Below are 15086 nucleotides of genomic sequence, written 5' to 3'. Positions count from 1 at the left end.
TACATTCTTATTTTCTATATCATGGTTGGATAAACACTAACATGTATAAAAAGAATGTTTGAAGCAAAAGATATAGTTCATATAGACATGTATGTTTGGATAAATTTATCAAAAAAACACTTATACAAAAAGAAAATTAGAAGAAAAATAATAAAATGAATTTTTTTTATAAACTAAAATTAGTTTAGGCATAAGTTAAAAGTTATCCTTTTAGAGGAATTATACGAGATAGAACTTCAATAAATTAACTTATACATAAGATAATTCTATCTTATAAAAAATCTTATTTCAATTCCTTTTAATTTTTTTCTCCAAGTATTTTTAAAAAAGTTTATCCACACATACCCATATTTAGATATTAGTAACTATAACAAAGAAAATTTGAACTTGGGAGCATGCGTTCAATTCTGATGAGTAAAAATTACTGACTCAATTTTGGTGAGAAAAAAAATTACTAATCGAGTATTTGAGTTTTATTTGACTTCAAAAATCGGGTTTGGGGACTGATTCAGGTATGAAATTTCCCACCCCATCCTTGTTCCTGAATGTGCCTACTTTTATATAGAAAAGAGATTAAGTTACACCAAGTCACTCTAAAAAAATTATTCTTTATTCTTTATTTTTTATTTTTTATCTTTTTAAAAGTAATTTTTTTGGAGTTATTTAATGTAATTTAATCTCTCCTCTTAAAATAATTAATTTATATTTTAATAATTTAAAAAATGAAAGCATCACAATAAATTTAATGTTAAGATTAGTTATTCATTGTAACCATTAAGTTTCAAGGAAATGAATAGTAAAAAAAATAACTTTCTTAAAATTACTATAAGTATAACTTAATCTCTCCTTTATTTTAATAGTTAAATAATTTAAATAATAATAAATATCAAGCATAAAAGTTAAAATAATACATTTAAGTAAAAATATAATTTAACTCTTAATTTTTTATTTTAATTTTTTTATTTATTAATTTTATATATTATTTGAATAAAAATATAATTAAAAACTTAAATTATAATTTATTTAAAATTGTATAAGTAAATAATATTTTAAAAGAAAAAGTTGTAGTGGGTCGATGGCCCTCCTCGGGTTTCTTTCAAATTGTCACTTGCATTTATAGTATTTATTAAGTTAAAAAAATGTAAAATAATTGAGGATATTTTAAAAATAATAATAAATGCAAGTGACAATTTAAAAAAAAAAAGTCTTTAAAAAGAAAAAAATATAAAGAAACAAATGTATTTTTAATAGTCAGAAAAAATGAAATACATCAATCATTAAAGGCTTAATTGCAAATAAAGTTTCCTTCTCTTTTTTTATTTTACTAAATCGGTCTCTCTATTTTTTAGTTTACTATCATAGCCTTCCTATTTTTTCAAATTTACTATTTGAGTCCTTAAAAGAAAAATTGAATGTTAACTTTGAACTTAAAATGTTGATTGTCACGTGTCCGCATATAATTGATTTTTTAAGAGGTATTTCCAATTTATCCTTTTCAGTCATTAGATAACTAACAATTATCTCAAATGTTCTATTATTTTAAACATTCTTCTTTCTCAATGTGGCGCTAATGCTATCTAATGACCTTCTAAATGACGTCGTCCACCTCCGACTCTGTTGCTACTCCTCTGTTGTTTCTCCTTCCCCCACCCCGAACGAACAAATGCCTCTGTCGAGACTTTACTATCCCCTGCTTCTCCAGGTCCAGATTCAAACACACGCGTCCCTGATCGTTGTTCTGTTGTTGATGACTTTGGTGGAAAGGCTTTGCTTCCTCTACCAAGAAAATGTCCTCTGGATCCATGCAATAGCAGCAGAGAGGACACATAGAATGCACGTCCAACCACGAGTCCACACACTCCACGTGAAACGCGTGCTTGCATTTCGACAATAGCCGGAGAACCTTCGCGACCTTAAACTTGTTCAGGCACACCGCGCAATTGAGTCCTTCCTTTTGCCCCCGTAGCACTCTGAATTTGAAGTTCGGTAATGATTCCACCATAGACCAGTCAATGCCGAAGTTTTTCCTTTCGGTGAACGACACCACCATCCATGAAGCCGAGTTTTTGCCTCTATTGTCTGTGATGCCATCGTTGCAGAGTTTGATGTAAAAGAGAAGGAGTGATGTAAGAGAGATTATGATTGTCAAAACGCACACCACCACCGCTATGCTTGGTTTGAATGGCAGCAAGAACACGTGATAGGAACGTTTTAAACTAACAATCAACATTCAATTTTTACTATGGAGATTCAAAAAGTGAATTTGGAAAAATAAGAAAACTCTGATAGTGAATTAAAAATTAAGAAGACCGTTTTAGTGAAATGAAAAAAAATAAGTGGACACTTCTTAAAATTAAGCCGTCATTAAAAGAATGCATCAAATATTCTAGTTTGCTGTTAATCGCCACTCATTTCTCTTGCTGATACCACAAGATTAATTTCCTATCATTCTAGCTAGCTGTGAATCACCACTATCGAATTAATTTTTTAATGATAAAATAATTAAATAAAATAGAAGCTTAGGAATTTCGAACTATTGGATTAGGACTTTAATTCTAAACTGCAGAGGATCTGTTTCCATTCCCAATAACTTCTTCCAACATGTTGCAGAAGCCATATTCAAATTCAATCTGATGGTCTCATATTACATTAATTAATCCATTCTATCTAGGTGAGAACCACCATTACTATTGCAGGTGCCAGATCAATAATATCTACTAGCTTAAGCAAATTCAAATTCACTCAATCACTCTGATGGCCACAAATACATAAATTGATCCGCTCTAGCTTTGCTTAATCACAAATAATGTGGAATTCATCTAGCTGTTGCTGAGAATCAACATTTTTTTTTAACTTTGTTGATGCCATGCCAGTTGCCACAAGATTAATCTCTTCCGGCATGAATCATTCTTCTAGCACAAGCCAAATTCATTCTTATGGCACCTCACTGCCAGAAAATTGCTGACTCATAAGATGCCTTCACTTGGAATACAAGTGTTGAGCCATAACATTGACATTATAACAGAGCTCCTTGATCTTCTTTTTGTTTTTTCAGGAACAAACTAAAAGGCTTGAAAATCAATATTGCCGTGTTGCTATAATTCCATCTTCTCTCTCCAACAAACCAGAATAAAAGAAGAAATATTCTGCTCAACAACTGATGAATAAAAAAGTGCATACACACATACACAATCTGATGGAATCTTTTTATCTTTTATTAAGATCAACCATGGTATAATAACTTTCAGAATATAAGAACCTACGCCAAGGGAAGGTAAAAGAAGTGAAAAGGCAAAAAGACATATAGTATACTATGAATTTTGTAATGATGCAACCATGGTATAACAAGATCAACACGGATGGTATAATAACTTACAGACATTAAGAAACCCTATGCCAAGGTAAGGAAATAGAAGTAAAAAGGCAAAAGGGCATACATGATATTAATTTTGTATTGATGAAAAGCACATGAACTGCAGTAACATCTGGATCACCATCCATTTCTACACCACACCCAACAAAAAGTTAAATTCAAAGCCCAAACTGGAAAAGTGGTGGCTAGCAAAATCACAATGAGATTTTTTTTTTTCTTTTTCAAGAGAAAACAAAAAAAAAAGACCTTGACAAAATCCTAAACTCTATAAACTCCAAATACCTCAGCCATGGGTATTAACAGCTTCCCACAACAAATTCTTAGGGGCAGGGTTTGTCAAGTCCCTAGCCTGTAGGGCAGCAGTCCTGAGGGTCCTAATTGTCCACTGATTGGCCTCCCAAAATGACAAGCTCCTATAAGGCAAATTATGCTTCTTGCAAAGGTCACTGACCAAAGGCGAAATGTTCCTCAATTGGCACCGAGGTAGCCTTGGAAACAAATGATGCTCAAGCTGAAACTGCAAGCCACCGAAGAACCAATCCATCGAAGAGGAGCAAGAGATATCCAATGTCCCACTTGTCTGCTTTTCAAACCAGTCATTCCCACTCGGTAGCCCAACATACACATTTGCAGCAAAGTGATTCAAGCAGAACTGAATGTGCTGGATGGAACAAACAGCAAAGCTAGCAAGCACAAACATAACCCTCTCAGGCCAATTTGGCAGGAAAGACACCAAAAGAGGGAACCAAGTCCAAAACACAAGGATCCCCATTATGTTCAAGGCTCTATCCTGCACTTTACGCCTCGAAAACAATAGCAGAATGGTCTGCAGATACAAGTTGACCCTGGCAACACACATAACCGGGTAAAAAGTGAAGTGCTGGTAGCAGATCAAGAACCTTGCAATGAAATCAAACTCCAACTTCCTCCCATAGAAATGAGAAGTTATCGAATTGAAGAACCGCGAGGACACGGCGAAGACCGGCATGTGCTGCAGATCAGGGTCATGATCAAGGCTGTTGCAGGCAATGTGGTGAGCATTGTGAGTCCACTTCCACCAAGCAATGCTTATCCCAGTCAAGCAGTTCCCAGAGAGGATCTGTGCAACCTTGTTGAAACCATTGCTTGTCATAACCACATAGTGGCCAGAATCATGACCCACATAAGCACTTTGCATCCAAAGCAACCCTAATAGCATGCCTGAGCCCAAATGAGCCCACACACTAGTGCACCTCAACACACCATACATCACAATGAGGAACATAACAGCAACAGATGCAAGGGTGCAAGAAGTGACATGGCCTTTGGTGTCAAAAAGACCCAATTTTGAGAACTCAGATGCAAGCTTTCTGTAGTCTTTGGACACCTCAGAGACCTTGAAGTCACTGAGGTGGTAGCCAGTGAAGAATTTGTCAAGGTGTGACCATGCTGTGCCAGGATGGTATGCTATGAATGCATCAGTGACATCCTGGCCAGCAAGGTTTAAGATTGGAACATCACCACCAGGGTGCTCCTTCACCCAATCTGAGACATTGTACACCTTACCTTGAATTGAGATCCATAAATCTCCCTCCTTGTTGTGACCCTTCAGCTCCTCTGAGGTGATGTACTTCTTCTTCTCCTTCTCTACAACCTCCATTGCTTGTGTTAGCAAAAAACAACACAAATCAGATACAATGAGAGAAAATGAATAGAAGATAGATAGATAGATAGATAGATGCAATGATGATGATAATAACAATACTTGGGGGTATCTGGTTCTTCTGCAATGCTAACAAATCTAGACCAAGAAATGGGTTGGTTGTTTTCAATTTGATCTGGTTGAAGGATCTAATACCCTTTTACCCTCTCTCTCTCTCTCTCAGGTTTTACTTGTTGTGTGTCGTTGTTTTGTTGTGCCAGCAAGAGAGTTTGAATGTTTTAAGGTGGCCTCAAGGCTCAAACACATTACAGCGCACAAAAGAAAGGATTTTTAAGAACCTTTTTTCTTTCTTTTTTTTTTTAGTGATAAATTTTGTAGGACAGCTAAGAAAATAGCGAAGAATATACAGAGAAAGAGATTGCTTAGCTATGTACACTGATGTTTCAAAAGTAAACGTTGAAAAATTATAATTTATTGTTTATTATTTAAAGATGCAATTAACATATTTTCTAAATAAAATAAATGGGTGTATGCTAACATATTTTTGTAGGATTGAAATTTTACTTTTTCTTCGATTAAAATTTTAAGGGTTTACTTGTGTTTTTATTTTAATTTTTACTTTTTAATTATAAAATTGTCACATTAGTTTAAATCTGTTTTTTGGTTTAAAAAAACTTATACAGAAAATATTAAAAATGATAAATGAAGACTGAAAACACAAATAATAATAGAGCTTTAAAGTTTTCTCTATAATAGTCTATACTACTATGGGGTTTTTGATGTAAGTGAAATTTATTGAATTTATTAAATCTAATTTCAAGTGATTAATCTGACAAAATTAAGTTAAATCATTTAAGTATTATTTGAGTTTAATCTTTTACATAAATAATTTTTTGTTTATTTTTTTATCAAATTTAAAATTAATTATGATCTTTTTTCTCAGATGGAATGGGAGATTAAGACAAAAAAAATACTAAATTTAGAATAATCATCTTAAAAATTAAAAGTTTTTTGTAATATAAACTCATTATTGTATATTTAAATAATAAAAATGTTAAGAAGAGGAATAGAGGCAGAGGAAAACCCCCTGGTTAAGCACTCGAAAAGGTGTGGCTGTATCGGGTGTTACCTGGGAGGGATAGCAGAAACGCAAGTGGAAGTTATGACCTGTGGAGTGTAGTTACAACTTTTTTTTTTATCGTAGCAATGTAACATAATATCAGAATTTATAGTACCCTCATCCTATTCAATCAATTCAACTAGATCCTTCAAATCTTTCGTTGCAATTTACTGAATTGGTTTGAGACAGTACAAACCAAAATATATTTTTGGAAAACCGTGAATGCGAGAGCGATTTGGGTTCACATTTGATTTTAGGGTTGTTTGTGGATAGTCCCTAGCGTGTCAGCAAAATGACATACCAATTTGTTAATTCATAGTTTTGATTCCTTTTAGAGTAAGTCATGATTCAGAAGTGTATTTTAATGAAAAATTAGATTTTATACCCCTGCATTCTAATGAAAAACTAGATTTTATACCTTTTTTAAATGTGTGTTTCTAAATAAAATTAATATATTAAAATATTTAGTAACATATTAATATTGGTAATTAATATTGAGTTTAAAAACAAATTTATTCTTTGTTTAAAAAACATTGTTTTAATATCATTAAATATCAATTTAATATAATTAAATTTGTTATATATGATTTGGTCAACAACTATATATTTGTTAATACTTAATATAATTAAATTTATTATTAAAAATTATGTCATTTAAATTTGAGTAGATAATAATAACGACTAATATAAAATTCATGTACCCATCAACAACATGCGTTACTTTTAATTATTATTATTGTTTATGAAATATATGTAATAGCTAGATTAAAAAAAGTAAATTAATATATATATATATATATATATAATTTATTAATTAATTTATTAATTTATATCCTGAATTTATTGCATATTATGAAATATTTTAAATTTAACTATGTATTTACAAAACCAAATTATAAAAACATAGATTTAAATTATTATTGTTTGTAAAATATATTTTAAAATAACTATTTTTTTAAAATCTCAATTAGTACTAAAATTTAATTATTATAATTGTAAAGTATGTTAGTATTTAATATAAAAAGTATAAAATTATTTTTTAATAATCAGAATTGTATATTATATAGCATTAATGTGAATAGTTTAATGTTTTATTAAATACAATTGTTACAAAAAAATATCAATAACTATTATAAAATTAAAATTTCCATCAATGGTCAAGATTTATTCAAGTGAAAGTTAAGTTAATATATATATATATATATATATATATATATATATATATATATATTTGAATTTACTCAAATCTAACTTATGCGCAAAACTTGTCACATATCAACTTACAATAACAAAAAATATATTTTAACCTTATTATTAATATAATTTTTAAAGTTTTTCTTTATCTAAAAATTAAAAAGTTTAATGATTAGTAATAATATAATAATTTTATAGTGAGATTCAATCATAAATCATCTATCAGTACTATCACTTTTAAGATAATTTTTAAAAGTCATCAAACTTATTTTATATGATATTTTACAATTAAATAATAATATAAAATTATTTTATATTATTAATTCATAGCTCTTTTCTCAAAAATAAAATGTTAAAATATATTTTTCTTAATAAATATAACTATATTTTTAAAGAAATGTGCACTTTAATGAGTCAAACCTTTATTTAATGATAAAAAAGTGAATTGTCATTGGTATATTTTATATTATTATTGATATGAGTTTTAAAATAAATATTATAAAAGTTAATACATGATATATTATAATTGAATGATAATGTAAAAAAAGTTTACACATGCGTCGTATATTTTAAAATCTTTTCATGTTTTTTGGTGAGTAAGAATAATTGAAAATATTCCTTGCATGCAATGCTCTGATGGCCCGTTTATGTTTATGCGTTGATGATCATTTTCAAACCATGGAATATACCCATCAAATTCCAAATTCAAAAAGTGTCTTGCTGATATGGTTTCTTGTTAAGTATATTAATCATGACACGCCGCACAAACACATAGTTTTGTTTTCTTGGATAAAAATAAAAGACACACATGGGTTTTGACTTAAGAATAATAATAAAGTCATTTCACTATGTTCGTGTTTTATTTACTGTCCTCAAAAGAGCCTCCCAATTAGACATTATATGTTACTCCCATAGACTTTTGGGTCCATTCATGTTAATATACGACTAAGGATCAACCACAACTTGAAGGTTTAGTTAGCTTATTAAGTACTAAGAAATAATAACTTGCTAGCACCAACAAAGTGGTTGATGGACTTATATCTCTTAAGCACAGTTAAGAATTGGAATCCTGGTTTTTGTATATAAACAATACTTAATTGATGGAAGATTGAGAAGTGCCTTCATATATATTTTTTAAAGAAATTAGTCCGAAGACACTCTTTACAAAATTGTATATGAACCCAAGAAAATAACAGCTGGTGAGATTGAGATTTCTTAGAGGGGAATATGTTTGTAAGCACACACGTGTAATATAATAATAAAATTCAGAAAAAAAAGGAACTAACAATTCACTTGATGACTTAGTTCTTTAAACATGTTAATAAATGCGATTTTTTATTATGTATTTTTTTTATTAACAAATGTTAGTTATTATTTTTTTATTGGAAGAGAAATCGAATTTGCAACCTCTCACTTTCTCCCTTCCTTTTTTTTTATCATTAGATCAATTTTATAATTTTTAAATTTTATGTCATGAGTTGAAAGAAGATTTTATTGAAAGAAATAAAACTTATTTTAATAATTTCCTCGAAAATTAGTTTTATGATTACTAGTTACCATAATACCTTATTTTCACGGGGTAAAGGGGATGGGGGATTATGAATGAGTGCTAATAATTTATATTAAATTGAAAGGGAAAAAATTGTGATATACATTTATTGTCACATCAAATATATCAATAATGATATATATAAATCAAATCATCAATATTAATTATTAGATATGAAATAAATTGTTTTAAATTATATACATTCAAGGTGCTGGAATATTACTTTCAGCAAAACAAAAATGCTGGCCGATTACTGTTGAACTTGAACATGAATAAATGGTTCATGTTTACACTCGCCCCACCTCATATGGCGCTTGAGGCGAACATGCTACTAATTCCGAATTCATTTCCACTCTATCTAAAACGAGCAATGGAGCTGCTATGATTTAATGTCAACTGTGCACTTGTTAACATTTATGGTTTGTCAACATTTTAGTTGATTAAACAATTTAGTTAACAATTAACCCAAATTTAGAACTCCAAAGTTATGAATCAAATAGATAATTATTGTTTAACTAACTCTTTTTTGTCTAACAAAACTAGCTTTGAACTTAGACCTTCTGGTAAAATTATCTAAACCCTTTATTATTATTAGGCTAACATTAAATTTGGGATTTATAATTTTTTACTCTTCCAAATTAAAATTAATTTTTTTTTAATTTCTCAAATTCAACAGATATTTTTTTAGTTTCTCCATTGAGATGACAAAAATTAGACATCGTCCTAACGGAGAAATTAAAAAAAGACCGCTTCATAGTTTTTGACGGTTTTTAGTTACTAAAATTTGATTTTGGATTTTTTTTTTAATTTTATATGCAATTTCTCACAATTTGAAATTGTCATAACCAATTATTTTCTTAAAAAAAAAAAAACCACTTCAAGTTCAAGAAAATGGGCCCGGGTCTGTTGGGCCTGACAAGCTCGAATTAAGAGTATTATTTTGTGCACCAAGCACAATTGTTCTTAAATCCATCAGTGAAATTTTATTTTTATCATCCATGAAACCAATATGGATTAATTATTAAATCAAGATTAATTATTATAAAATTTATTATTTAAATTTACATGTGTATTAAATATAAATTAAAAATTTTATTATATATATGATAATATTAATAATTTTATAATATAATTAGTCTATTACTTGAATTGATTAGAGTAACAATTGTATAGGGTGAACAAAGCAATACCCTCAAATTAAGTATAGTTTGGTCTTTGGAAAACACACCACACGAAACAAGAGCCACTTCGCTTTGCATTTGCACCCATCTCCATCACATTCCCATTCCTATTTCATTTGCTTCTTTTGTATAATAGCCCATAGACACACACAAATCCCCCTTTCGTTATCATTTTCCGAATTCAATTACTCCTAAGTTAAAGATTTCAATTTCTTGTTGCTAGGGATTTCTCAATCCCTATTATGTTCTATTCTTTAATAAAATAAATAAGTTATCATAATGTACATTAATTTTTTATTAAAATGAATTGTTTTCCAAGGACTTACCTTTTAGCAGCTAATAAAAAGAGAATTTTAAAATTATCGGTTCAAGTATTCTAAAATAAAGTGTAAGATTAACGAGTTGTTATAGCTAAATTAGTCTCTTTTTATTGAAACAAAATGATCTTTTAGTCTTCAGAATTTAAATAAGTCTTAAATATAATTTTGTTCCTTGAAAAATTGAATCATCTAAAAAAAGAAGTCTGACAAAACAGTTATATATAATTTTTTTAAGTAAATTATATTTTTAAATTTTTACATATTCAAAATAATTGATAACATCAAAATAATTGAGGAGGGATTTAGAAATGCAATTTACTATAAAAAAAAACTACATGCGAAAGTTACTAGGCAGCGAATGTCATGATTATATCATCATTTAAAATTTTTAATTAGCAACATGGATTAAAACCAACAAATATTAAATTTTATAGGGGTTAAAATGAAATTTTTTAAGAAGTAACACCAAAATGATTTTTTTTCCAGTATCAATATATATTTTAAGCCTTTAAATAATACAAAACAATGATTAGGCAATGCAGTGACTAGAAAGCAGGTTAGTAAATACTCAGTAACAAAACTAAAAATAAAATAAATAAAAATAAAGAGGTTATTAATTTTAGTCTTTTTTAAAATTATTTTTCACTTTCTCAAAGATAAAGTTAGCCCAAAACAAAATTAGAGGCAAATAGAAATTAAACCCAATACTAATTACTTAATTCCATAAAAGTCAACTAAATGATTTCAAATTGATTTTTATTCATTTTATTATTATATGTATATAGAAAGAAGAAGAAACTAATGCAGCACAAAGTGACACAATATTTGCCCATAACAATCTGGGCCCAAATCAACAAGGCCCTATCTAAATTTGATGAGTTTAACCTAAATACAAAAGAAAACCGTAACAAGCAATAAAAAATAGAGGAATCTTATCACCACAACTTACAAAATAATCTTTACGCCCTCATATTGGAGTTCAACCTGTTCCACCTTTATTTTATTTTACTTCTTTTTCTTCTCCATGTGTGAATCAAACTGCTAAAGCTATGACTTTGTTTTGACATGGAAAAATATGCTACTTGGGTATACAAGGCCATGTACAACTGACTAACTGACATTTTAGTTTCTTTTTTTTTTTTAGAAAACTGAAATTTTAGTTAAAAAACAGTTGCAGGTGATCTATGTCAGAGGACTATCAATGAGAATAGGATTTAGTGAAATAGATTAGTTTCTCACAACGGATCAAACCAAGATTTTACTTCAAAGTGTCTATATCTAGTGTTTGTTTTGAACAAAATTATTTTCAAAGAAAATGCTTGAGGAACAAACAAAAAGATCTAAGTTTGAGGACTTTGGTTATGCAAACTCAAGTAGTATAGTCATATTTTTTTCTTAATCATCATTATTAAGGTATTTTGATTTCTGGATGAGATCCTAAATTATTTTTACAAATTTTGATTCTTTGAACCGACCACAAGATTAATCTTCATTTTAAAGCTTAATTACACTTAAATTCATCAATGATGTATGATGTAGGAATCGAATGTAAGTCCTTTCACACATATAATCCGATTTTTAATCATAAGAAAATAAGAGGTACAACAATATATATCTCTAATACTCTTTTCCTTTAAGCTGAGGGTGGATGACTAAGAGTGTGCTCACTGCTCATCAAACACCGACTTTATCTTTGAGAGCCTGAAAACGAAATGATGACAGTGGTTTAGTGAATGCATCTCTCCATTGGTCTTAGCTAGAACATGGTGTAGATGAAAATTGGCCAATAGGACCATGAACATAAATATTAAGATTGGAGAAATGCTCACTATCTAACATTCTTTCTGACACATTATCTTCTGTTTAATGAAATTCATGTGAATCTTATTTCTCAAATTAGTATAAACTTACATAAATTTTAACCAATAATAACAATAAGTGTGTTAAAAAGTGAGTAATGCTTACCTACGTGAATATAATCATTATTACATGTTCTGGGCGCCACTTATTTATGATAGTGAACAATCTTTACATGACATATAATTAAAAAATTTAATTTATAAAAAAGAGTTAATAAAATTAAAGTTGGGATAATAATCTTAAATCTATTAAACTTTCTTCCAAAAATAGGGTGTACGTTGATAACTTTCCTAAAATTAATAGATTTTGGTTAGGTCCTTACTCCATTAAGTTGGTATACTCCTGCAGTTCACCTAACCCGTAGTCCATGTAGGTTTATGTGGATTGATATGCAGCACTTGGGAATTTAATAACGATTGACATAAGTGGAAAATTTGTGTCTCTCAATAAAGTAGTTTAAGATTTGAATCTTAATTGATTATTAAATATAAAATAAATAGTTGGGGAGGAATATTCACGTGTGATTTTTTTTAGTTAAAAATTAAAAAATTCATTTTGGACTAATATCTACTTGGGTCAGCCTAAAAGAATCAGATTTTGCACAAGGGAACAAATACATGCATGTGGGCCAAATCACTGTTGCAGACTTGCAGTGCGTACAAGCTTATTAATTATAGGTTTCTTTAACAAAAGTAAGCCTACTTTGCTAATTTCTCTCATAATTTTATTTGCTCTAGTTTAGTGCTAGTTAAATTTCTGCCACTATCTTTCCACCTTTGAGACTTGAGAGTACTTCTATATATTAGGAACACAGAATACTCATTTGTTAATTGTTGGCTTCACGACAGAAAAACACTTAAGAGTGCCTCTCTTTGAAATTTGATTTTGACATTGTTCACATGTTTATCTTCCCAGATGTGAACAAAGACAAAGATCAAATGGAAGAGGCTAACTTTCCTTGCATTCTCAGTTTTTAGAAGAGAAAAACCAAGTAGAAACGATTGTTGTGATCAATCTTCATGGTGGCTGTCTATGTCAATTTTTGCTTTCAGAAAGTGAATAACTTCAAAAGGGAGTCTTCAAATGAAAAAAATTTATACCCTCCTCGATCCAATGTATCAGCTTGAAATACTGCCGACTATGTTTTACACTTTCTATTAAAGAAATAATTTAGCACAGTACCTCATTCGTCCTATTCTCCTTATATTTTCTACTTTACATGATAGTTTAGCTGACTGTGGTGCATGGAATCTTAGCATTGTTGTCCTTAGAGATAGTGGAAATAATTATGTTTAAATCCAAGAAATTATCTTTTACCAACAAAATCCTGATACGTCGTAACTTGACACAGACAAATGACAAGCAATTGTTTCAATGTCACTTCTTTGTTAGGGAACACCAAAAAAGTCATCTCACTTTGCTAAGGAATTAAGGGTAAGGGTAGTTTATACATATTCTCTTTCCTTAACCTAACTTAGCCAAGAGTCAAAGCAGATAATACTTCAGATGGGATGAGTCTGACAATACAACAAACGGACTTAAGATTAGAATATTGATATTAGGAGGGCCTAGGCCACACGTGGAGGTTGCCAAAGTCTTTAGTCTCTTAGTCCCAATTGGAACTATTGTTTCAGTACACCAAAAATTCCTAACATTGCATAGAAATTAAGATCAAGGATAGTTTATAAACACCCTTCTTCTTTGATCTTAAATTGATGAGACATCTTTTAAGGTCAAATTCGTGAAAGTCCACAGAAAAAAGCAAAAGTGGACAATATCTCAAATGCAGTAAGCCTAACAATGCAGTGCACTAAAGATATTTATCAATACATGTTCATGTAGCTATCTGAAAAATCAACCACAACTTTGGCTTTTAAGTGTCAACTACAAAGTTATTCTTTTGGCTTCATCAGTTTTTCAGTTAGGATGTATCTTGATAGCCTTATGGCTGTTGTTGGTGTTATCATCCACTTGTTCTGTTTAAACAAAAAACGACCCTTGAGAGAATGAACAGAGTTTTGATTTGACTAAACTTTGGCAAGTGAAAAGTTTTAAAGCAAATGTTTCGCAAACCATAACAGTTAGAAACCTTTTTTTGTTTTTCTTCTGTGTAAAAATGTGTATGTGTGTAAGTGGAAAAGGCATTGATCTGTCAAGTGTGGACTAAGATTGTAGCCTCTCTCTTTGTATCTCAGCAGAAAGCTAAGTTTCAGTTGGTTGGGGAGACATAGCCACTAACCTTTTTTTCTGGTTGTTTATGTTTCTGTTGTTTTATGCTTCTATAATTCTATTATGTTTGATTCATATTATATTAAAATATTGTGGGGGCATGTTTCTATCTTGGTTTTCCGTTATCCTTTCTTTTTGTGGGGGAAATTAGGCCTTCATGGATGAACAGGTTGATGCTTCGGTAAAGGTCGACCTTATTTCTGTTACAAGTACTTCCTTTCAATAATTTGTGATTGCTATTTCAAACTTTAGGCATAAAATTGTGAGATTCCCTTATCAGTGTGAGATGAAATAAGGCCGCGGGTTCAATACTAACATTTGTATATAAAAAAAAGTGTGTGATGAAATAGACATCAATAGAGGAAAGGTTTTAGAATCTCGAGAACGAATGTTCCAAAACCACTAAATAAGATACCTTAAATTCATCTTATTAAATATAATAATTACTTTAAAATATGTGTTAAATGATTTTTATATTTTAGATATAATAATATTTTTTTTTTATAAAAACTGACACAAAGTTGTTCTTGTTTAATAAGTGTTCTTAAGTTTGAACATAAATATCGAGTTACATTAAATATTTTGTAAGGATACAGTTTTGTCCTATTCCAAAAAGAT

The 15086-nt window shown here is 29.7% G+C and overlaps 2 protein-coding genes across 3 annotated transcripts; both read right to left on the bottom strand.

Annotated features, from left to right (window-relative positions):
• Positions 1-1588: 1588 nt before the first annotated feature.
• On the bottom strand, positions 1589-2050 carry LOC114372535 (RING-H2 finger protein ATL43-like). Its single transcript, XM_028330143.1, has one exon. It carries the CDS (start codon positions 2048-2050, stop codon positions 1589-1591), a length of 462 nt encoding a protein of 153 aa, XP_028185944.1.
• Positions 2051-3306: 1256 nt separating this feature from the next.
• On the bottom strand, positions 3307-6259 carry LOC114386409 (delta(8)-fatty-acid desaturase 2-like). Of its 2 annotated transcripts, none has more exons than XM_028346420.1 (2): positions 6145-6259; positions 3307-5014 (listed from the first exon to the last, which is right to left on the bottom strand). In XM_028346420.1, exon 2 carries the CDS (start codon positions 5010-5012, stop codon positions 3657-3659), a length of 1356 nt encoding a protein of 451 aa, XP_028202221.1. In that variant the 5' UTR covers positions 5013-5014; positions 6145-6259; the 3' UTR covers positions 3307-3656. The 2 variants fall into 2 exon arrangements, with proteins under 2 accessions (XP_028202221.1, XP_028202216.1); XM_028346415.1 differs by lacking the exon at positions 6145-6259 and adding an exon at positions 5118-5495.
• Positions 6260-15086: the final 8827 nt, after the last annotated feature.

Source organism: Glycine soja, chromosome 2 (genome assembly GCF_004193775.1).
Source record: "Glycine soja cultivar W05 chromosome 2, ASM419377v2, whole genome shotgun sequence".
NCBI classification, from domain to species: domain Eukaryota; kingdom Viridiplantae; phylum Streptophyta; class Magnoliopsida; order Fabales; family Fabaceae; genus Glycine; species Glycine soja.
The sequence above is the reverse complement of the archived record's forward strand: the minus strand, read 5'-3'. Positions and strand labels throughout refer to the sequence as shown.

What these genes read in the sequence shown, in the direction of transcription:
- LOC114372535 (XM_028330143.1), bottom strand. Translation starts at nt 2,050, where the DNA reads ATGGTGGTGTCGTTCACCGAAAGGAAAAACTTCGGCATTGACTGGTCT.
- LOC114386409 (XM_028346420.1), bottom strand. Translation starts at nt 5,012, where the DNA reads ATGGAGGTTGTAGAGAAGGAGAAGAAGAAGTACATCACCTCAGAGGAG.